At 51.7% G+C, this 19,942-nt stretch overlaps 9 protein-coding genes across 9 annotated transcripts, besides 12 other annotated features; all 9 read right to left on the reverse strand.

Moving 5' to 3' along the window:
• Positions 1 to 332: 332 nt before the first annotated feature.
• Positions 333 to 358: a microsatellite.
• Positions 359 to 367: 9 nt separating this feature from the next.
• On the reverse strand, positions 368 to 1,300 carry TraAM80_00300 (ubiquitin carboxyl-terminal hydrolase; the record flags this gene model as incomplete). The annotated part of the gene is made up of 1 exon (XM_029377384.1): positions 368 to 1,300. The coding sequence occupies one exon, from the start codon at positions 1,298 to 1,300 to the stop codon at positions 368 to 370; it is 933 nt and encodes a 310-aa protein (XP_029242756.1).
• Positions 1,301 to 1,335: 35 nt separating this feature from the next.
• Positions 1,336 to 1,393: a microsatellite.
• Positions 1,394 to 1,748: 355 nt separating this feature from the next.
• On the reverse strand, positions 1,749 to 3,536 carry TraAM80_00301 (uncharacterized protein; the record flags this gene model as incomplete). Its single annotated transcript, XM_029377385.1, has 1 exon — positions 1,749 to 3,536. One exon carries the CDS (start codon positions 3,534 to 3,536, stop codon positions 1,749 to 1,751), a length of 1,788 nt encoding a protein of 595 aa, XP_029242757.1.
• A 321-nt stretch (positions 3,537 to 3,857) lies between these two features.
• Positions 3,858 to 3,882: a microsatellite.
• A 278-nt stretch (positions 3,883 to 4,160) lies between these two features.
• On the reverse strand, positions 4,161 to 5,342 carry TraAM80_00302 (putative actin; the record flags this gene model as incomplete). Its single annotated transcript, XM_029377386.1, has 1 exon — positions 4,161 to 5,342. The coding sequence occupies one exon, from the start codon at positions 5,340 to 5,342 to the stop codon at positions 4,161 to 4,163; it is 1,182 nt and encodes a 393-aa protein (XP_029242758.1).
• A 254-nt stretch (positions 5,343 to 5,596) lies between these two features.
• Positions 5,597 to 5,640: a microsatellite.
• A 107-nt stretch (positions 5,641 to 5,747) lies between these two features.
• Positions 5,748 to 5,808: a microsatellite.
• An 82-nt stretch (positions 5,809 to 5,890) lies between these two features.
• Positions 5,891 to 7,873, reverse strand: TraAM80_00303 (uncharacterized protein; the record flags this gene model as incomplete). Its single annotated transcript, XM_029377387.1, has 1 exon — positions 5,891 to 7,873. The coding sequence occupies one exon, from the start codon at positions 7,871 to 7,873 to the stop codon at positions 5,891 to 5,893; it is 1,983 nt and encodes a 660-aa protein (XP_029242759.1).
• A 55-nt stretch (positions 7,874 to 7,928) lies between these two features.
• Positions 7,929 to 7,968: a sequence feature (A-rich).
• A 524-nt stretch (positions 7,969 to 8,492) lies between these two features.
• TraAM80_00304 (uncharacterized protein) lies at positions 8,493 to 9,842 on the reverse strand (the record flags this gene model as incomplete). The annotated part of the gene is made up of 1 exon (XM_029377388.1): positions 8,493 to 9,842. One exon carries the CDS (start codon positions 9,840 to 9,842, stop codon positions 8,493 to 8,495), a length of 1,350 nt encoding a protein of 449 aa, XP_029242760.1.
• Positions 9,843 to 10,236: 394 nt separating this feature from the next.
• Positions 10,237 to 10,255: a microsatellite.
• A 26-nt stretch (positions 10,256 to 10,281) lies between these two features.
• Positions 10,282 to 10,302: a microsatellite.
• A 40-nt stretch (positions 10,303 to 10,342) lies between these two features.
• Positions 10,343 to 12,712, reverse strand: TraAM80_00305 (uncharacterized protein; the record flags this gene model as incomplete). The annotated part of the gene is made up of 1 exon (XM_029377389.1): positions 10,343 to 12,712. The coding sequence occupies one exon, from the start codon at positions 12,710 to 12,712 to the stop codon at positions 10,343 to 10,345; it is 2,370 nt and encodes a 789-aa protein (XP_029242761.1).
• Position 12,713: 1 nt separating this feature from the next.
• Positions 12,714 to 12,736: a microsatellite.
• A 742-nt stretch (positions 12,737 to 13,478) lies between these two features.
• Positions 13,479 to 13,528: a sequence feature (A-rich).
• Positions 13,529 to 13,694: 166 nt separating this feature from the next.
• Positions 13,695 to 13,729: a microsatellite.
• A 132-nt stretch (positions 13,730 to 13,861) lies between these two features.
• On the reverse strand, positions 13,862 to 15,118 carry TraAM80_00306 (putative aspartate aminotransferase, mitochondrial; the record flags this gene model as incomplete). The annotated part of the gene is made up of 1 exon (XM_029377390.1): positions 13,862 to 15,118. One exon carries the CDS (start codon positions 15,116 to 15,118, stop codon positions 13,862 to 13,864), a length of 1,257 nt encoding a protein of 418 aa, XP_029242762.1.
• Positions 15,119 to 15,209: 91 nt separating this feature from the next.
• Positions 15,210 to 15,245: a sequence feature (A-rich).
• Positions 15,246 to 15,772: 527 nt separating this feature from the next.
• TraAM80_00307 (uncharacterized protein) lies at positions 15,773 to 16,645 on the reverse strand (the record flags this gene model as incomplete). Its single annotated transcript, XM_029377391.1, has 1 exon — positions 15,773 to 16,645. One exon carries the CDS (start codon positions 16,643 to 16,645, stop codon positions 15,773 to 15,775), a length of 873 nt encoding a protein of 290 aa, XP_029242763.1.
• Positions 16,646 to 16,989: 344 nt separating this feature from the next.
• Positions 16,990 to 19,500, reverse strand: TraAM80_00308 (putative ethanolamine phosphotransferase; the record flags this gene model as incomplete). Its single annotated transcript, XM_029377392.1, has 1 exon — positions 16,990 to 19,500. One exon carries the CDS (start codon positions 19,498 to 19,500, stop codon positions 16,990 to 16,992), a length of 2,511 nt encoding a protein of 836 aa, XP_029242764.1.
• Between the last annotated feature and the right edge of the window lie 442 nt (positions 19,501 to 19,942).

Genomic DNA, 19,942 nt, shown 5'->3' on the forward strand with positions numbered 1-19,942 from the left:
AAAAACAAGGCGGGAAAGGAAGAGAAACTAACCCCCTTTTCAGTAGGGCGAACCCGCTAAAAAGCAACCTGCAGAAGCAGCACATGCGAGAAAAGCGAGCCGCACCTCTCGCAGCAGAATTTGGTGCAGGAAGAGGAATATGATAAAGTGGCCTCCCAAAGCAATCCAGCAATAAACAACAATAAATGAGATAACGGGAAAAAAAAGTTTTTTTTGTTTGTTTTTCTTCTTTCCTTCCTTCTGGCGGTAGTGTCATATGCATGCATGCATGCATGTGTTTATGTTTGTGCGTGCGTCCTTCTTTTTTTTTTTCCTCCTTCCCTCTGACGTGCGTGTGTGTGTGTGTGTGTGTGTGTGTATGCGTGCGCTATGAACGATCGTAGGATGTCGCTGTCGCCTTCTTCGCCAACACCTCCTCCACAATTCCCTCTAGCTTACCCTTCTCCGCCAGTGCTTTCAGCAGCTCCACAATCATGGGAACGTAATTGTGACGGCGGCGCTGATTCTCCACGCGGCCCTTTTCACGCTGCAGCCGCAGCTGCCCCAGTTGTTCCTCGAGATACACAGTTGGCTCCTCACGTGCCTTTGCAGCCTCAATTTCCTTCTCCAACTGTAGCAGCCTGTCGTCGACCACAGCCATGAGAGAAAAGGAGATGCCTTGGCCCGTGCCCGTCGTGTCTGCGGCACTCTTGTTAATCACACTTTTTTGCACCACCTCCACCAGTTTCTCCTTGTAGTTTGCATCCGTGGCATCTGCGGCGAGGATGGGCCCCTCCTGCAAACCGTCCAGCTCCCAAATGGACCCATTTTTATATACAAACGAGACAAAGTGGTAGACATCACTGGCGTCGGGTATCTGACCATCCAGCATAAAGATTTCAGTTGGGGCAAACGAGTTGTGAGCCGCGCGCAGCACTTCGCTCTCCGTGACTTGCGTCCCGCGCAAATAGGCGTTCATGTCCCGCGTAAACTCCAGGAGATTGACAAGAGTATCCCCGAGGTGAATGCGGTCACTGTAGTTAAGGAGTGTGTTAACAAGCGCGAGCGTGGCGCAGGCGTTATTGACGGTTTGCCGGGCGAAGTACACGGGGGCGTCGGGCACCACCACCCCGTCCGACGCTGGAAACTTCCCTGGATTCCACTTGAAAAGAAGAATAAGGCCGTACACGTTCGTGTACTGGCGCAGAAACTCGGGCTCGAGCCCCAGCATTTCTTCCACCGCAACGCCGCGTGTACCGAAGCGGTCGATTAGCTCCGTAAACACGGCCGGGTCACTTTCAATGAGACACCAACTAGGCATTTTGCGCGCCCTCTCACTTTTCCTTCACTACCCGCCTTTCTCCTTCTCTCTTTCTCTTTCTCTCTCTCTCTGTCTCTCTTTCCCTTTGTCGTTAATGACGTGTGTATGAAGGCAGCTCTTTCCTTTTGTTTTGCTGCGCCGCGGAATGTGGATACTGAAAAACCACTTTCACTCCGTGCAACAACAACAACGACAATCTTCACATAGAGAATCAAAAATGAGAAAAATAAAGAGGAGAGTAAAGACAGGAATATCAGATGTTACAAACGGTAACACACACTCGTCCATCCACACAGCAAAACGCAAGGGGAGAAACGCGTAAGACGCGTGCATGGAGAGGGATTGAATGGATGGGACAATGCGAAAGAGATATATATATATAGAGAGAGATATAGAAAAAAAAGAAGAAAGAAATAGGTAAAAAGAACAATGACCGATGTCCACAACATCAGTCTAGTCTGAGCCCGGCTTCTAGTTGAATCAGCTTTGAGAGGCTTTGAAGGGAGTAGAGGACATCGTCATCATCCACCCGTAGTGCGTAGCTCATCCCTTCTCGTTGCTCCGTCGTCGTCCAGGTGTGCGCGTCCAGCAAAGTGTGTAGGATTCGAAGATAGCCAGGGGCACCCATGAATATCTGCAGCGAGAACCGTTCACCGCAGCAGTATATAACCACAGGGTAGCCGTAACGCTTGGTAAGCAATTCCGGTGAAAGCAAGTGAAGAAGCCGCACACATTGAGAAGGTGCAGAAAAAAGCATAGTCGACGGCGGAAATGCGAGAGTGTCCACGCCAGCAAAAACATGTGCCCAACTATGTTGCGTGAGACATCGGAGAAACACCCCTGCGTCCCCCAACGTTCGCCGAACACGATGCTGCAGAACACCCGCAAGAAGGCGAAGACCGTCAATAATATACACCACGCCTGAGAAACGGAGTGCGGACGCCACGTGTGAAACAAACCGTACCAAAACAATTTCAATAAAGGCATCTCGCAGCTGCATATCCTGCGGCGAAGCTTTCAATGCGTGCAGGACCTGCACAGCGGCTGCTGCAAACGCCTCCCACTCATACACAGCCCGATGACCCACCACTTGCGTCAACTGCGGGTCACCAAACTCAGGGGCATCTAAATCGTCCCGTGTCACAAGCTGTTCCCATGCCTCCACAAGAACTTGACTGTAGTCACGCAAAGACGGTCGCTGAGCCACCGCAGCATCCACCACGACTCGCACCAGCGTCAGGTAGAAAAATGAGACATCCAGTAATAGTGCGTGCTGGTGATTCGTGTTCACAGGTGGTTCTTTGTCACCCGAATTCCCTTCACGCGAGTCCTGCAGCCATGCGCTGTCAAAGAGGATCTCAAAGTTGAGAGGCAAAAAGAGGCAACCAAACAGGCGGCCACTCGGCTCAGAGACCACCATTTGGCAACAATACGCCAGCGTTGTCGACACCCCACTCTTTGGCGGACCCTCTACGACCACGCAAGCCGCGACCTCCTCAGCTCTTGAGGTGGCTCTTTCAACAACGGGTTCAAGACGCGACTGCAGCTCCTCGCAAAAGAGCAGCTCGCCCTCCGGGAAAGGACGACCAAGAAGCTTCAACGAAAGCAGCACACGCACTGCGGCAACCCTTTCAGTGTGCCGCAACTCCATTGCGGCGCCTAATGCCGGATCAACAAAGCGAGGAAGCGGCGGCAGTACCACACGCCTCCCAGAAACAATGAAGACGGTGGAGTCCAACTCGATGTCTCTTCCGCTCCGCACCCCGGCGCCCACTTTCGCTATGCGCTTGGAGATGCCGTTTCTGTTGGGGCTCACCTCATGTGTGAGAACCACATTGACAGAGGACGCCACAGAAGACGAGAAGGCGGCAGTCCTAGAAGACACCAAAACATCAAACGGAGAAGTGGGCGCCGACACTTCCGCGAAGCAACGCGGCTTCCCACTCTGTTCTACAGGTAGGTCGGTGCTGCGCTTCCGTTGGAGGAAACCTGGCGTGCAGCTCACAACCACCTCAGCGGCCGCAAGGCAGTCTGCCACATGCCACAGGGGCTTTCCCTTCAGCGAGTAGACAAAGCGGTAGCGACCAGCCGCGGTTGCGTCCCCAGAGAAAGCCGCTATATGTGCCGAGACAATTCTTAAAAAGTGTTCTATTGTGTCTATTTCACACGGGACCTTGACTCGTGTCGCGTGCTCCAAGTACACGTCATGATTCTCGAACACCACAAGCTCAGTCATAGCGAGTGGTGAACCTTCCACCGAATACAAGTACCCATAAAATCTTTGAAGCGACCATAAAATAAAATACAAGAGGTAAAAAATGAAAGATACTCACCACACATTCTCACACATCAGAAGAAGCAACAAGACAAAGCTCACACATCTCTCGCAACTGTCATCAACAAACATACTTTTACATTTATCAACAGACACGCACATACACACAGAGATGAAGAAAAAACAAAAACAAAAAAAGAGACGACAAGGAGTGAGTGAGTGAGATGAGGACCACTTGATCCTCCCACGCACTCCCTCTCATTTAGGCAACGACTGCACACCAACAAATAATAAATAAATAATAAATGATGATAGCCACCACAAAGAAAGCGAGCTCAAAGCAGGACAACAGACAACAATGAAATGTGGGGCAGAAAAAAAGAAGAAAATAATATATATAAATATATATGGTGTGAATTCGATAATAATAGTAAGCGGTAAGAACCTCGCACAGATTTATCGTCAACAGCTATCGTTATAACTAGTCACATATGAAATACGTTTTGAAACGTCCAACCCCTCCTCCCGTTATGTTTTTTTTTTTCGTTTCATTTTTGTGTGTGTTCTTCTTCGTCTTCTTTGTGTTTACTGCGCTCCTTCAGAGGCGTCTCCATCATCGCCACCCTCCTCGCCCAATGCTACGCTACGGCTGTAGTTGTGAACTATGCTGGGCCCGTGCTCGTCGAAGGTGTCCCGCGTTAAGAGATGGTCTGAGAAGGTTGCAAGCCCCGCCAAGACGCTGGCACCTGACCACACACTGTACTGTCGGTCCAAGGCACCGATTACCTTCGCGCCGCCAAAAAGACCGGGAAACTCCTTCAATGCCTCGCCTGAGAGCCTTGAGGCAAACCCCTTGAACATGGTGTTCCCGCCACTGAGAATGATGCTGGAAAGCAAGTCCTTGCGCATGTCAATGCCGCAGCGCTTGACGGCAGTCACAACAAATTCGGACATAGAGGGAAGCTCCGACAATGTGATGCATGGAGAGAAGAGAATTTCGGGCGCCCGAAAGGCCTCTTTTCCGACATGAATAGTTTGACCGTCTGGCAGGGAAAATAAGCGTAGCTCCTCCCCCTCCTCTTGAAGCTCCTTTTCATACGTGGAGGAGACGTAGCAAACGGTTTCCTTGATGCTCTTCACCGATAGCCAGTCCTGCGGCGACACAAAGTTCAATCCACGCTCGAAGAGAAGGGTGCGAAGGTGCTCCGTGACCTCGTGACCGCCATGATTAAAGCGACTTGCCGCGTCACGTATGATGTACGAATCGTACACAGGTGTCACCTGCGTCACCCCATCACCCGAGTCTAAAACGACGCCTGTCGTGCGCCCGCTGGAGTACAGAGCACACATGCCAGAGGGGATGAGCGCAAGGGAGGGTACACCAAAGGCCTCAAACAATAACTCAGCCATCTGCTCGGAGTTCTGTTTGGGGGTGAACAGCGGCTCTGTGCAGACAAGCGACGTTTCCTCCGGGTCCAAACCAAACTCAGAGAAGGTGTAGTGAATGATCTGCTCCATCTTAGGCCAGTCCTTCACGATGCCGTGCTGAATGGGGTGGTGCAGCGTTGCCCGGTGCATCTCGTGAATGGCCTCCGCGCCCACCACAAATGGCGCCAATGGTGCCTCCTCCGGCGCCACCTTGTTGCGCCGCAGCAGACCGTACTTTCTCGTCGGAGTCCCGACGACGGTCGGAAATATAAGCGACGGCAGCGACTCCGAGACGGTCCCGGCTTTGACCAGCGACGACCCAAAATCTGCAACAATCATTGCTGGCGCACGCACCGACGCGTCTGTTGAACCAATAAATGAAAGTCAACGACGAGGGACCGCGTGTACCTCCTCCTCCTCCGTCCTTTTTTCCTTTTTTTCCCACCCTTCCAGTTTCGGCCACACAGCTTTTCCAAGCACCACGCCCCTTTTGGCTACCTAGCGTGCGCAGCAATGCGACATCCTCGCCGGGGTGCAGCGAGAGAAGCCACGGAAGGAAGGCGCGGCAAGAAAATAGTTGTGCGGGAAGAACCCAAACAAGAGCAAACACACAAAAAACAAACAAACAAACAAACAACAACAACAACAACACACAAAGGGAAGGACGTAAAAACCCCACCCACCGTCTTTTCGCTCCCCACCAACTCCGGGTTTTCACACGTGCATCCCGCGGCAGCAGAGAAAACAAACAAGCACACAAGCACACAAGCACACACACACACACACGACACAACAACATACTCACTCGGGGTGGGGGTGGGGGTGGGGTCTCTTCCTCACAACTCATAAAACACATGCTTCACACGTTATTAACTGATCTTATGCCCTTACGACTGAAAGGCAGCTTTGGCTCGCTTGACACTCAGCATTCCTTTCCGAGGTGCCGTTGGCTTAAAACGATTGTAGGCGTGCAGCCACATCGAGGTCTCCGCGTCGTCAAGGTACCTCCCGTGGCGTCGTAGAAGTACCAATGCGTGCGATTCGTGCAGCGCGGCGGATCCATTTGGATTGGTGTGGGAAAACAGTACAAGACGGCAAATACTGCGATGAAGACTCCATCCCTCATACGCCGGGTAGAAGGGGGAGATCAGGCGCCAGAGAACGCAGAGTGCGTACAAGACGTCACCACCCCCCATCGCTTCCGCCGCAGGTTCCGCCACACCGGTCGTAACGGCGTTGCCACCACACCCAACACTCCCAGAAGCAGACGCGTCTGCCTGCTTAGAAGCATCGCCTGCTTGTGTGTTGCCGTTGAGAACGTCCGCGTAGAGGCGTCTAAAACCGGCGTCACGCATTAACACTTCTACAAGCGACGAATGCCATCCTGTTGCGCTAAACTGCTCAAAGGCTTCATTCACAATAGACGTTATCGAGACACAAAAAAAGTAAAGAAGGACACGATACAACCAGTTATCCGGATGTACGCGGATGAGAGCAATTTGCTGTGCCCCCTCCAAAAGCCACGCCATGAGACTATCGTATGTCGTCTGTTTGGTGACTGTGGCAAAGGAAACCATCAGCTGTGACACAATCGCCCTTGACTCCAATGACCATGCAACGATCGTTCCACAATGTATGCATGGTTTCTCTTGTGGAAGAAGTGGGTCTCGATCCCTCGTCACTGTGCGGTCTGTTGTCAGTGGAAGATGTGTCCAGCCGTGGCACTGACGGCATTGAATTTGCTCCTGTGTGGCGAAGCTCTCATTATCTGTGGAGCAGCGGTCGCATTTACACCAAAACAACCACGAGCGAAGGCACTCTCTTCGCTTTCCTACCCCCATTAAGAAGTGGGCATCACTCAGATACTTGACATTCACAAATTCCCCCGCACTTATGGGACGTACCGCAATGAGTGTTACCGTCTCATCCTCTGAATTATATTTCATGGCAGCATTCGCGAGACAGCTGTGATTTGCCAGTGCGCAGGCCCTGAAAAAACCAGAGTAAAAACAATTGTATCGGCACATAACAGCCAAAGCAAAAAGTGACTCGAAGGCATCGTCGTCCATCGCGGGTAACTCACCCCGCAGGGCATGGGATAGTTCACTCCGATCGTCAGGCAGCATGTCCTCTAGAGAGCGTGGCCAACACCCCTTGAACTGCTTCTTCAAGCGAACCCACGTCTCGGAATTTGACTGCTGATGTGGATGCATCTTCATTGCAAAGTAGGCCACAATCCGCATCGTCGTCAAATTACTCTGCGCCCCAATATCCAGCTTCGCAAAGAAAGGTTCGAAACGTTTTTCTACAAGAATAACCTCATTTGGTTCCACCGCCTTGCGGGCAACGATGCCCAAACCGCCCTCGTACTCATCTAGCTCAATGTGGGGCAACACCTTCGATAGGCCCAAATCCTCGTAGAGTGGTGCCCCCACTACAGCAACGTCGTCCTCAGTATGCTTCAGTGTCATAGAGGAGGCACGGCACCGAAGCAAAGGCCGAAGACGATGCAACAGCGTCACAAAAGCCTCAAATGGATAGCCGGCCATCCGAAGACCTTGTATATACCGGAGCCACGCCTTTGTGAAGGAAGGATCATGCAGTGTCGCCTGCCGGGCGGCTTCCAAGCACTCATCATATTTTCCCTTAATGTGATGGACGTTACTTAAATTCGAATACAAAACTGCAAGCAATCCCTCTGCACCATCCATGGTAAGAGGAGTGGTGCCCTTCGCCTCCGCTTTCCCATCTGACTTCTGCTTTGAGGAAAGGAGATCAATGGCTTCCTGGTAGGCGGCTGCCGCCGCATCAACATCGCCGCTGCTGAAGCATGCGTTACCTTTTTGCCTAAGAGCTTCAGCTACCTGCATTCTGTCGCAATGTGAATATATGAACATGCACCTACGCATGTAATGTATGCACGACAAAAAAAAAAAAAAAGAAATGAAAACAGGAAAAGGCAAAGCGTAGATTCCGCAGCAAAACATCAACAAACAAAAAAAAAGGTGGGATGGGGAGGGGGACACAAAAGCTTATTTGCCAGAGTGGCAAATATCTCTTTTGAATGACCTGCCTTCACCTGTTTACACTCTCTCACCCCTTTCCAACCTGCTCCGCCCCTTCGACCGCCACAACCAAGCAACACAGCCCCAAGCTGCAGGAGGTTGACACACATGTCGTCTGTTATTTTCTTTTTTTTTTCTTCTGTTGTTGCTGTTGGTCGCTCTCGGTTTTGTGCTGTCTCTCCTCCCCTTCAACAGAGAGCATCCTTCAGGCACGTTCTCGCTGCGCCAAAGCCACGCCTCAGCGCTAGACGACAGGCCCTTCTCCTTTCACACAGACTTATTCAGAGGGTGAGGGTAGAAGACATGTCTTTTCTTTTAGAGACAACGGAAAACAAAAGAGAGGTTTTCGCTCAGCGTTGTATATCCGTTTTTTTTTCTTCCCCTTTTCTATCTTCTATGCTCCCATTCCCCCTCCCCCCTTTCTTCACCTTCCCGGCGGCTTGTCGAAGGCGGAGTATGCGAGGTCCCGCACCGAGATGGTCTCGGTCAAGTGTGCCAGAATAACCCTGCACACCTCGTTAATGAGACTGAAGGTGCGGTGCGACAGCAAGCTAACCTGCATGCACGCAAACCAGCGCCGGTAGTTCGCGTGGATTGCGTGCGCGTAGACGCCCAGAAAACGCGCCAGGAGACTGGACGTCGGGGAGAAATTCGTCATTGACTGAATCGGCCCGCGGACAAACAGTGGCGACGGCACAGCCCATGTCGGCTCAGCGTCGTCGGCGGACGTCACAAGCACGTGGACACACTCGGCAGACGCCCATTGCTCCTGCTCCTTTGCTTGCGATGACGGCCACTGCGAGGCACCCCGCGACGAGGACCATAACCCCCAGTCACGACGCATAGCCTTGTGCACCAGCGCCCTGGCGTACCGCTCATTGTGCATGCTACTCACGACAATCACATTAAAGCAGCCGTCGCACGGCCACAAAGCTCTTTCCGTCGGCCGTTTCTGCCTGCTTTCGTTCAAAAAATCGGCATGCATCTCAAGTAGCCGCCGCTGCAGGAGCATCACCGCCTGCTCTGCGCCTGTCGTTTCTTCAGACCCACCCGTGTCGTCAGCGTCGGCCCAGAGAAAACCGGGAAGAATCCACTCGGCAGCTCCGTAGCGCAGCAGACGCGGGAATGACATGTCCTCTTCCTTCGCCTTATCACCTAACAAGGGATTGGGCTGACGCTTCAATACCCGTCCCCGCCGAATCCAGCTCTTAAGCGAGGTGTCAAACGACATCGAGTCCCGCATATGCCCTGCAAGGTTCCTCAGTTTGGGCGGCAGCTCTGACAGCATGGCGTCCGGAAAAAGTGACTCCGATGGGCATTGCATCTCCCACAAAAATTGCTCAGCGCTTTCCCGCTCCCTGATGCCTCCTGAAGTAATAATCCACAGTGCTCCCGCCAACAGTGCAGTGCGAACACCGTGCAGAAGCCGCGCCTTGGCGGTGCTGCCGATAACGCCTTCTGGTAGTGAAGGGGCGCCCATTATGATCACCGCCATGACGTTGTTTTTATCTGCATCCGTGGCCAAAGGCGCGTTGCAGGCATCAGTTGACGTGTTACCGTCCCCATGCATTTGGGACGAGTCGCGTTGGAAAAAGAGACCCCCGTTAGCCACGGCCTGAATGACCTCGACATCGCCATTGCGCAATACACCAAGATGTTCGTGCCCGTTGAGCCCAAAGACGTCATCACAGCGCAGCCAAGACTCAAACGCGGCCAGCAGAAAGCATGAGAAAAGCGTGATACAGCAGGTGACGGTACAGACGTTGAACGACATCCGGGTGACACCTTTTCAATATCACTTAATTCCCAAGAAAAGGAATACGGGGAGAAAAAGTCTCCTGCGTCACATATGTGTGCATACACCGTGTGTGAGAGAAGTGAAGCGGAGAAAAAGGGGGGAAAAGGGAAAAAGAAGAAGCGACTGGGCGTAAGCCCGAGTGCATTGCGGAAACCAAACACCCACATACATCACACATATACAAATACGTCTGGGGGAGGTTCTCTGCAATATAAGGCGTAGCAGAGCAACAAGGCGATGCAGAAGGTGTTGTCAGCGCAAGCGAGCCATCGCAGAGACATGAGCAGAAACAAAAGCACAAAAACAACCCATAATAACGGGCAGAGTATAGTGAGCGAAAAACCATGGAAAACACAACAAGAGGGGACACATAATAATAATAATAATAAACAACAACCCCACACAATAACAAAAGGAGAGAGAGAGAGAGAGAGAGTCCAAATAGAGATACAGGACACAACATAATGAGATTGACATCATCGATGAGAGGCAAAGGACAGTGACTTCAGGCCACAGAGAAGTGTTGTGGCCGGGCCACCAGATTTACCTCTCTCCACTTCCCCTTCTTTATTGATGGCAGCTTTCGGAGGAGTGTCATCCCAGTCAAACGAGCGGCGTTTATTGAGCGGCGTCGCCTTCGTTTCCGCTGCTGCTCCCTGCCGCTTGTATTCACTGCCTCGGGAGGTGTCAAGCGTCAACGTGATGGAACTGGAGGAGGAATCCGACTGCACACCTCGAGTCCTGCGGTGCTGCAACGCAGTCACCACCCCCTTTCCTTTCGTCTCCAACGCGGCAGGGGGGGCGAAACCAGCAAGATCGCTCTTTTTTGTGTGTTTCTCTTGATTCATCCTGTCGGAGGACACCACCAAGTCACTTTGCCGCGCCTTAGGTGAACTGTCGAAACTCTCATCAGATGAATTCTCTACCACGGCCTGCTCCGGTGCTCTACTGGCGTCATCATGGACTGCATGACCACCCGTATGCGTGGAGCTAATGATGCTGTCGGCACTCGCGGAGGTGGTGTAGCTGTACGTTGAATCGCTCCGCTGCAGCTGACGGATGGCAAGGCCGAGAGCCCCTCTCCCTTTGGGCTCGCCCGTCACCGCCGAGAGGTTGGTGACACTGCCGGCAACACCACCATCAGTCCTCGCAGCGGTCCCCTCCGGTGTCACACGAAAGCTGGCGGTGAGGGCCTTGGGTAGCGAAATAGAAGCAGTGCTATTCAATTCCGGCATAGTCGCAATGCTATTTTCCACCTCCCCCTTCGCTTCTTCCTGCTGTGTTACATTCCGTAAAACGGGGGGATTGCAAGATGCCCCCAACGCGTAGCGCACAGTGCTTTCTAATGGCAAATCACCGCCGCTTTTCTGCCCCACTGGAGAGCTCGCCACAGCGAGTGGTGCTTGCCCTTCCAAAGCGGTAGGGATATTCCTCGCAGCTGAAGCAACGCGAACAGGACCATCATTAGCAGAGATAGCTGAAGCTGGTCGGGCTCCCACGCGCATCGCCTCCTTGCGCAGTTTGGAAATGTTCTGCATCTTCGTGGCTCGTGCGGTGCGTACATTTGGTGGAACAAACGGGGCGGCGAACTGCGTGTAGAGCTGAGCAAGCGTTGCAGGGACCTCCCTCGTTTCTCTACTAGTCCCAGGCGTGGTAGCACTGACGCCGGCAGCGTCCGTAAAATGCATAGTATGTGCCTGTCTTTCTAGCCTTTCTACTTCGTTCTGAAGATGTTGGATTTCATACCACTTCTCTTCCATCCATCGATTCCAGCGTATCATATTCTCCCTGTCATGAACCAGAAGAATAACACTCATCTCGTGCTCAGCCAGGATCCGTATCTGATCGCTCGCTAACATGTACTCGGAAAATAGAGACGTCAACGTGGAGACGGACTTTTCTGCCAACTTTTGCAGCATTGAAAAGTCCTGAAACGCGTTGTGAGCCAACGGTGACGATGATGAGGCCGCTGCTGGGGACGTATGCGTTACTGCTGCTTCAGGCGACGTAGGTTTGTGAGGGTCCGACTGAGAGAACTCAGCATCTCCCCTGCGACAGCGCAGCACCTCATCTATGCGCCTCGATGATTCCTCTAGGCGCCTCACTACATCCTGTAGCGACGTAATTTGACCTCCTACGGAATCACCGTTCCGCACAGGCTTTGTACCCGCTGTGTGTGCTTCACTTAGACTCTTGACCAGCTCATCAAGTCGCGTCATGATAATTTCAAGGCGCTGCAGAACAGCAGTGGAGTCAATACGCGCTGGGTCGGCCTGCGCTAAGTCCTTACTTGCCGTCAGCAACAACGACGACTTCCCTAATGATAAATCCGCCGCATCCCTGATGGTCAGTGCATGAGAGACCCGCTGCGGCACTTCCTCTAACAGTTTTGCCAGCCGCTCATTTTCCTCACTAAGCGCCCCCCGCAGCAAGTTCACAACACTCTTCTGCATTTCGCCAAACTTCACTGCGGATTCACTTTGCAGCGCCGCAGCCTTTTCACTTCCCCGCAACATAACAGCCGTCTCTACTTGTCGCTGGGTGGTTGTGACGCAAAAAAACAACCGCAATACATCACTGTACGCAGCTGACTCGGCCTCCACAAGGAGGCGTCGGGCCTCGCACTCACCGATTGTAAGCACTGCCACATCCTGCACAAGCACAGCGCGATACACCAGCTGGCAGGCTGCCTCGTACTGCTGCGTCAGCTCCTGCACCTCCACCTCGAGTCGTTCAATGTACCGAATCCCTGACGCCTCGAGCAGTGTTGGGTTGACCCCATGAAACTGCGTGCTGTCAAAGCCGCTGGTAGCAAAATAGTGCTGCGGCATGCTCACAAAATTCATCGCAGGAGCAGCAGCAACAGCAGCCGAGGACGGCAGGCGCAATGCACAAGGCACTAATTAAAAAAGACCTCTAGACACAAAACACAAGGGGATGTCTAGCCGCCGCTACCCAAGGACACACGAGCAACGAAAAAAGCCCCGCCCCTGCACACCCAGACAGTCCTCCGTAAAGAAAGCACAGGCGGAACGGAAGTGGCGGAGAGGTTTCTAAACGCGGTGTAACGCCTCGAGCCGCGCACACCCCTTCTTGTCTTCTGTACTTTTCTTTCTTCCGGCGCGCGGTTGCAGGATTCTGACCTCTCGCGATCTAACGGGGCGCTCCACTCGTCTCGCGTACGCCTCTAGCAGCGTTTGTGCGACTATAGACGCAAGCAGTTATTGGTTCCCTTTGTCCAAAAACGCCACTGAGTGACTCACCTCGTCTCCAGAGCGGTTGATCAAGCAGGGCCCTACACCTTGCGAAGCGCCCGCGCCCGCATTGCGCAGACAAGAAAAAAAAAAAAACAAGAGCCAAGTAAGACGAAGAGCTGAGAGGTGCAAAGTGGAAGCAAGAGACAACAACAACGCAGTCACGCGACACACAGCCGAAAGAATACGAGTATTAATAGTGGCGCACAGTAGGGGGAAAACAAGCAGAAAAAAAAAAACGCTCTTACGCATAAAATGAGAAGGGAATTACATACATGCAGGAAAAAAACGGAAAAAAAAACAAGAACAAATGTTTTCTCTTTAGTGCACCGTTCAAAAAGCTCTCCATATAAATTCCAATAAAAAGGAATCAAAAGAAAAACAATCAATCAATCAAAAAAAAAAAAAGGGGGCTAAACAAAATAAAACAACAATCAGATTTTAGTTGAACATTAATTACGTCCTCTACTATCACCCTTGGGAAGAAGAGGGGTGCATTCCAAGATCCACTCTCCACACAATTTTGGAAGGAAGCACGAAGAGGAGATTTTCTCCACAACGCTTACAATACGCTTTCTCCTCATTATTATCCTTTTTCTTCTTCTTCTTTAACATTAATTTATGCTTATTACCAAAAAAAACGCTTCTTACCTTTGATAAACTTCCTCTAGTAGAAGCATTGTCCTGTTACACTATCTGGCATTGCAGCCCGAATTGAAGTGGGATGTTATAACATTGCGCTTACTTAGAAACCTCGTGAAAGGCCTTTGCCACGTAGGCGACGTTGGTGCTGTTCACTCCGGAGATAGCTGCACGGCCATTCAGGGTCATGTACACGTGGTGCATCCTCTTTAGTTTCTCCACCTGCTCCTTTGTTAAACCGGTGTACGACATCATGCCGATTTGACGCTCGATGTGCGACCAGTCACGAATTGAACCGCAGTTCTGCAGCTCCTTCACCAGGCGCTGACGCACGCTCTGCAGACGGTCTGACATCCCCCTCAGCTCATTCTTCCACTGCACCGTGAGCTCAGGAGAGGCAAGAATGGAGCTCACAATGCGAGCTCCTGTGAGCGGAGCGTTGCTGTACATTGCACGGATGATGAGAGCCAATTGCGACAAAACACGTTCCGTCTCCGCCGGGCTGTCAACAACCACATGCAGTGCACCGCAGCGGAGCCCGTACAGACCAAAGTTCTTTGAAAAAGACTGAGCGACTATTACGTTCGGAACTGTCCTGACGAGGTGGCGTGGCAGAAAGGCGTCGCGGTCGAGGTCCCCAGTGGCAAACCCCTGGTAGGCCATATCCACAAACGGCAAGAGGTTCCGCCGCTTAATCACCTCTGCCACCTGCATCCACTCGCTCTGAGTAGGGTCGACGCCAGTAGGATTGTGGGCGCAGGCGTGCAGAAGAACAACAGAGCCCTCTGGAATCTCCTCCAAGGACTGGAGCATGCCAGGCAAGTTCAAGGACCTCGTGAGGGGATTGTAATACGTGTACGTTGGCAGGGTCATTCCGGCTTTCTTGAAGATCCCCGCGTGGTTGGCGTAGCCAGGGTTGGGGCCGTATATCGCGGTGCAGTTGTTCATGAAGCGGCTGAGCAATTCACCACCAATGCGCAGCGCACTGGTCCCTCCAACCGCCTGACAGCTCGCAACGCGGCCATCACGGAGTGCTGGACAATCCTCACCAAAGCACAGCTTTTGCGCCGCCGTCACAAAGGCCGGCACACCGTTGATCGGGGCGTACTCCATGTCGTTGCCAACGCTCGCCTTCCTCACCGACTCGAGAACGTACGGCTTGTTCGCGTCGTCGCGGTAAACGCCAACGCCAAGGTTGACCTTCTCGGGGTGGGAATCCCGTTGGAACTCGAGCGAGAGGCCCAAGATGGAGTCCGGCTCTCCCATGGGAACAGAGGCAAAGAAACTGCTGCGGGCGCGGCTGCTTCCCAGAAGAGCCTTCATGGCGGGTCCTCGTGCACTGACAAAAGATCGCATTGCTGGAAAGACACTGATAAATTTGGGTTTAAGAGTTGGTTAGGGCTGAAAATGCAGAATTCTCACACTTTCAAATCGGAAGGTACAATGAAAAACAAAACAAAAGAAACAGAGAGGAAAAAAAAAGGAGAAATAACATTACGTGAAAGGGCGTACAGTTGTCGTCTGATGCAGATGGCAGAGCAGTTCCGCACACGCGAAGGTCGCGTAACCACCACCCAACAAAAAAAAAAAAAAACGTACAGGGCGATGGGACAAGACAGACGGAAATCAAATCAAACACCGGGCCTTTGACTTGAAAAGGTGCAACCCAAGGACGCCCACACGCGCACACTTGCCAGAAACACAGAACCCAGCGAAGGAAGCTAATATGCACACTGGTGCACTATGGGCCCAGAAGCACATGCGGGTACATACGCCGACACCTAAAGTGTCACACACGCCGTAAAGCATGCCACCCTCTACCAAAAGTTTTCTTTTTCTTTTTTTCTCGCGACCTCGGCGTTGCCTATAGGTCTCAAGGGCTACAGTGCCCTCCAATGGCTCCTGGACACGGCGGCGCCAATGGAACCGTTAGGGAATTTACAGTAGCGCCTTCGTGTTGTGGAGTATAAACTTTTCAGTGGTGTTACTGTCCACGGAGAACAGTACGTGTTATTCATTCTGGTCACACGCTCGAGGAGAAAAACAGATGGTCCCGTGTGGGGGACTCGCTTCGTTCTCCATGACAAAAAGTGTATTGCCCTGCGGGTTGCTCCACTCCCTAAACGCACTGGCATCCGCGTTCCCCGCCACCATGTTCGACGAGTATGACAACGCCTGCCCCGTAAATGCCATCTCTTCCCCCTGCTCCTGCTGCTCCTGCGGGTGGTGCAGTGTACTCCTCGGAATGGTCCCCATGTCCGTGCGGTGATCATCACCAAGTATATTGGTGAGGTTTAAAGGGGCAGACCCGCGAGTGGGGTGCCTTCGCCGCCACATATCATTCGCACGAAGCCGCCACCGCGGTCTCTTGAGCAGCTCAGTCACAAACGTCATCAACAGTAGCGCGCAGCCCATTATAAGGAACACGCAGCAGCAGCCAAGCTGAATCGATATGTACGTGCCACAGGCATCCTGCAGTCGCTGCGTTGTGATCACCCATGAGGCTCCTACCATCCAAAGGATCTCCCAGGCGACGTAGAACAAAAAAGTGATGTTGATTGGGTCCATAATGAACAGACGCAACGTACTCCATTCCGTAGGTATGCCCTGCTCAATGCGATATCGCATTCGCCACATAAGTGCAATTGCGAAGATCATGTTTACAATGGCGTTTGAAAGCCCCAACGCACACCACTGCATTGTGAGGGCGCTGCATGGAAGCGACACCAAAATAGAAAAGCCATGAGTAAGCTGAGCGCCGTTTACAATGACACTCACCAGGGTAAATAGAGGCGTCGGGCGATCGTTGGGCAATAGAGCGTACCACACCCGTGCACGCAACTCCAGTAGTCGATAGCGCAGTGCCCCTTCTGCGGGTCGCATTGCCAACGGCAAAGGAAATATCCAAAATAAAAATAAAAAAAATAGACAAACGTGTCAACCGACAACAGTAGATTTGCCTCTATACATGGGTGCTTGCGCCGAGACAATGTGAAAATGTTTTTGAACGAACAACAAAAACGAGAAGAAAAAGAAAGGAGGGGGAAAAAAAGGAGCAACGCCTGTGTAGTCGCATCATCATCACCACCAGCGCCAGGGTATGTCAGTGGACTCGCCCGTCACCGAGATGCCTCCGGCAACCCACTGGCGAGGGAGAAGACAAGAGTAATACAAGTAAATTAGAAACGCGAGATTATAAAAAATTATTGATTAATTCACCGCGAAGTTCACATGACAAGCGTTGCTACTGCATATCCTACAATGATCAAGCCGGCTGCCGCAAAATCAAACATGAGTTTTGGACAGAAAATAGAAAACAACATCAGATGAGACTTTTGAACGTACGCATTAAAGAAAGAGACGGCAGTCTGCATCACCGCTAAGTACACCAACAAGTAGCATAAATACCACCCGTATGCCCGTTGGGTCTTGTACACACTCATAACTGCCATGGGTAAAAAACAAAAGGCATTAAGGGTCCGCACAACAACCAATATACCCCCAAAAACGACGTACTCGGGGGAGCTGCCCACAAAAAAGGCGTTCAAGTCAACGGTAGGCAAAAAACATTTATTCCCTTGCGAATAGAAGGCAACCCATGAAAAAAAATGTAACAGCACCGCCTGTGATAGGATTGGAAGGTGACTTATTGCGCGCACCACAAAAGGCAGTAGCGCCCCATAAATGGCAATTACAGCGCTCACCAAGTATTTATCAGAACAGAGGGAAGCTGCCCACAGGACAACTGCCATGTACCGCAGATGTGAACCACCGCGTACAAATACAGTCAACACAAAAAACAAGAGCGGGGCGATGTGGTGCAGGATGAGCCGGTTGTAACACACAGCCATGAGAGAAACCTGTGCCATCACCCAAAGTCGATCGAAATTGCGGAGGGAGGCAAGAAGAAAGACGACAGCACTAATAACAAGACCCGTGTATTCCCACTGCAATCCAGCAGCATGTGTACTCATCCATTCCTCCAATGGAGACACCACCCCGGAAACAGTATCGATATCCGAGAGACTGCGGCCAAGCAATGGCACCATAACCCGCAAGGCCACCGGCAGCACATAAAGAAGCGGAGAAGCACGCTTTTGAGACGTGGCAAGAAGCGCTGTCAGAAGAAGAACCTCTAACAAACAGAGCATCCACACATCCTCCTTTTCAATGAAACTGTTGGAGAGCAAGGCACAAAGACGCATTACAAATAACAGCATCGTCCACATGCCCGTCAGCCGCTTCGATCGAAGGCACTGCAACACATCATCATTTCGCATTATTGAGAGGGCAGCCACCATGATGAAGCACAAACCCAAAAAAATGCCGCCTGGATTCATTTGATTCCGTGTTTTACGTCCAAAGTAGCTCATCATTACAAGACGTTCGCGCCAAGGTATAGTCTCATTCTCCCACACCGCACTCTTTGGAAATTTTGCTTCCTCAAAGAAGGTCTTCACTTGCCGCCAGTTACACTCCTCAAGCTTGTCCAAATCCGCTTCTGGATCAGCAAGCATAATGAGCTCCGGAATGATGCGGCCAAGGTTAGAAAACGGAATGGAGACACCCAAAAGTGCACTGATACTTGGTACCAGATCTACTTGATGCGCCGCACTTAGCTGGTTGAGGTTGACACCAGAAATCTCACGACAAGGTTTGCTTGCTCTCAAATCTGCGTCAAGGCCCTCAGCCCAGCGAGCTTCAGTTAACTCAGACCTTCGACGCAAAGATTTAGCAGCCGCAGCTGCCAATGATGCTGCTGTTTCTGAGTTTGATGATGGCTTGTGGTCTCCATTAAACATTTCGGCGTACAGAAACGAGTCTGTCTCTGGAAACGAGTCCCCGCCGTGATCGCCGTTGTTTGTCATTCCATGATCTCCAAGAAGAAGCAGTAAAGTTCGCATGCTCGTGTTGCGTTGCTTCAATATACGAGACACATTATGCAGCGCTTCGTCAGTTCGCCCAAGTACACGCTGCATCTCCGGATGGTACGCGTTAAAGGTATGGCCGGCATGGTCAATGCCCATGAAGTGAACAATGATAAGCTTTGCGTAGTCAGATGGTGCCTTCTCTATCGTTTCCTCCAGGAGCAGTGACGGAAGATGTCTCAGCACAGTTTCGTCAGCCGTATCCAAATCAATCACGTCCAATGTGGAGAAGCCCAAGGTTTTCTTCCACACCGTCGTATTATCATTATCAGGAAAAATATTTAGCCACGCGTTATCGCCATAGAGAATCGATCGTTGTTGCAGCTTATGCAACAAACTGTCGGTCTCCATTGCGTTGGTGTTGATGTTTCCCTTAAGCTCCAGGAATGCCGGCACGGTCCCCGCCGTCATGGCCTGCAGTCGCTGACATGTCACAGTCGGAAAATCCGCGTAGAAGAAAAAACCGTGCGATGGATTTGCTGCATCTTGCAGGTTTTTCTCAATGTACTTCAACGTCCTTCCATGCTTATAGGCTGGCAACGTGTTTCTCACGCCGGCGGCACTACATTCCTTTCCATTGCCATAATGGTGCGACAGCCGCGGTAACACAAAGTCTGGCCGCAGTGCATCGACAAGAAGAACCACAACTTGGTCGACCGGGCGCACCCCACGACACACCTCAGTTGATTGTTTCCTGGAGATGACTGACGTGGAAAACATGGAGTCTATAAAAATAAAGCCCCCGATTAGAAGCAGCGCCACAAGCAGCGCTACACGGAGATGATACGCCAGATTGTGGAAGCGCTCCATGTGGGGCAAAAGATGTCTGCTGGCGACCTACACCGCTGAGAGTGGAGCAAGTAAGTGGGGATGTCGGCGTGAGGATAGGCGGCAGTGGGGCGTGGGTTTGGAGGGAAAACCGCGAGTATTACTCTAGTCGTGCACAGTTAGCGCTAATCGCAAGAAAAGTGAGAAGCGAGAAAACATGGCGCATAAATGCCACACAGAGAGATAAAGAAGGGGTAAAAGGGACATAAAGAGACAGGCAAAAGCATACAACCACCCCAAACAAATGCGGGGTATCCGCAGTACGCACACTAAACCTTCTTCTCACCCGTACACCTGGGATGAGGAGCAGGAAAGAAAACAACAACAATATTAACGTCTCCCTCTCTTTACGTTTCGTCTCCTCCTCCCTCTCTCCCGTGTCTCTCCCCCAGTCATCAAATAATCGGCTAAATGTAAATATCTG

The sequence above is a fragment of the Trypanosoma rangeli genome, assembly GCF_003719475.1.
Source record: "Trypanosoma rangeli strain AM80 chromosome Unknown Tra_15.4_contig_00005, whole genome shotgun sequence".
Lineage (NCBI taxonomy): Eukaryota > Euglenozoa > Kinetoplastea > Trypanosomatida > Trypanosomatidae > Trypanosoma > Trypanosoma rangeli.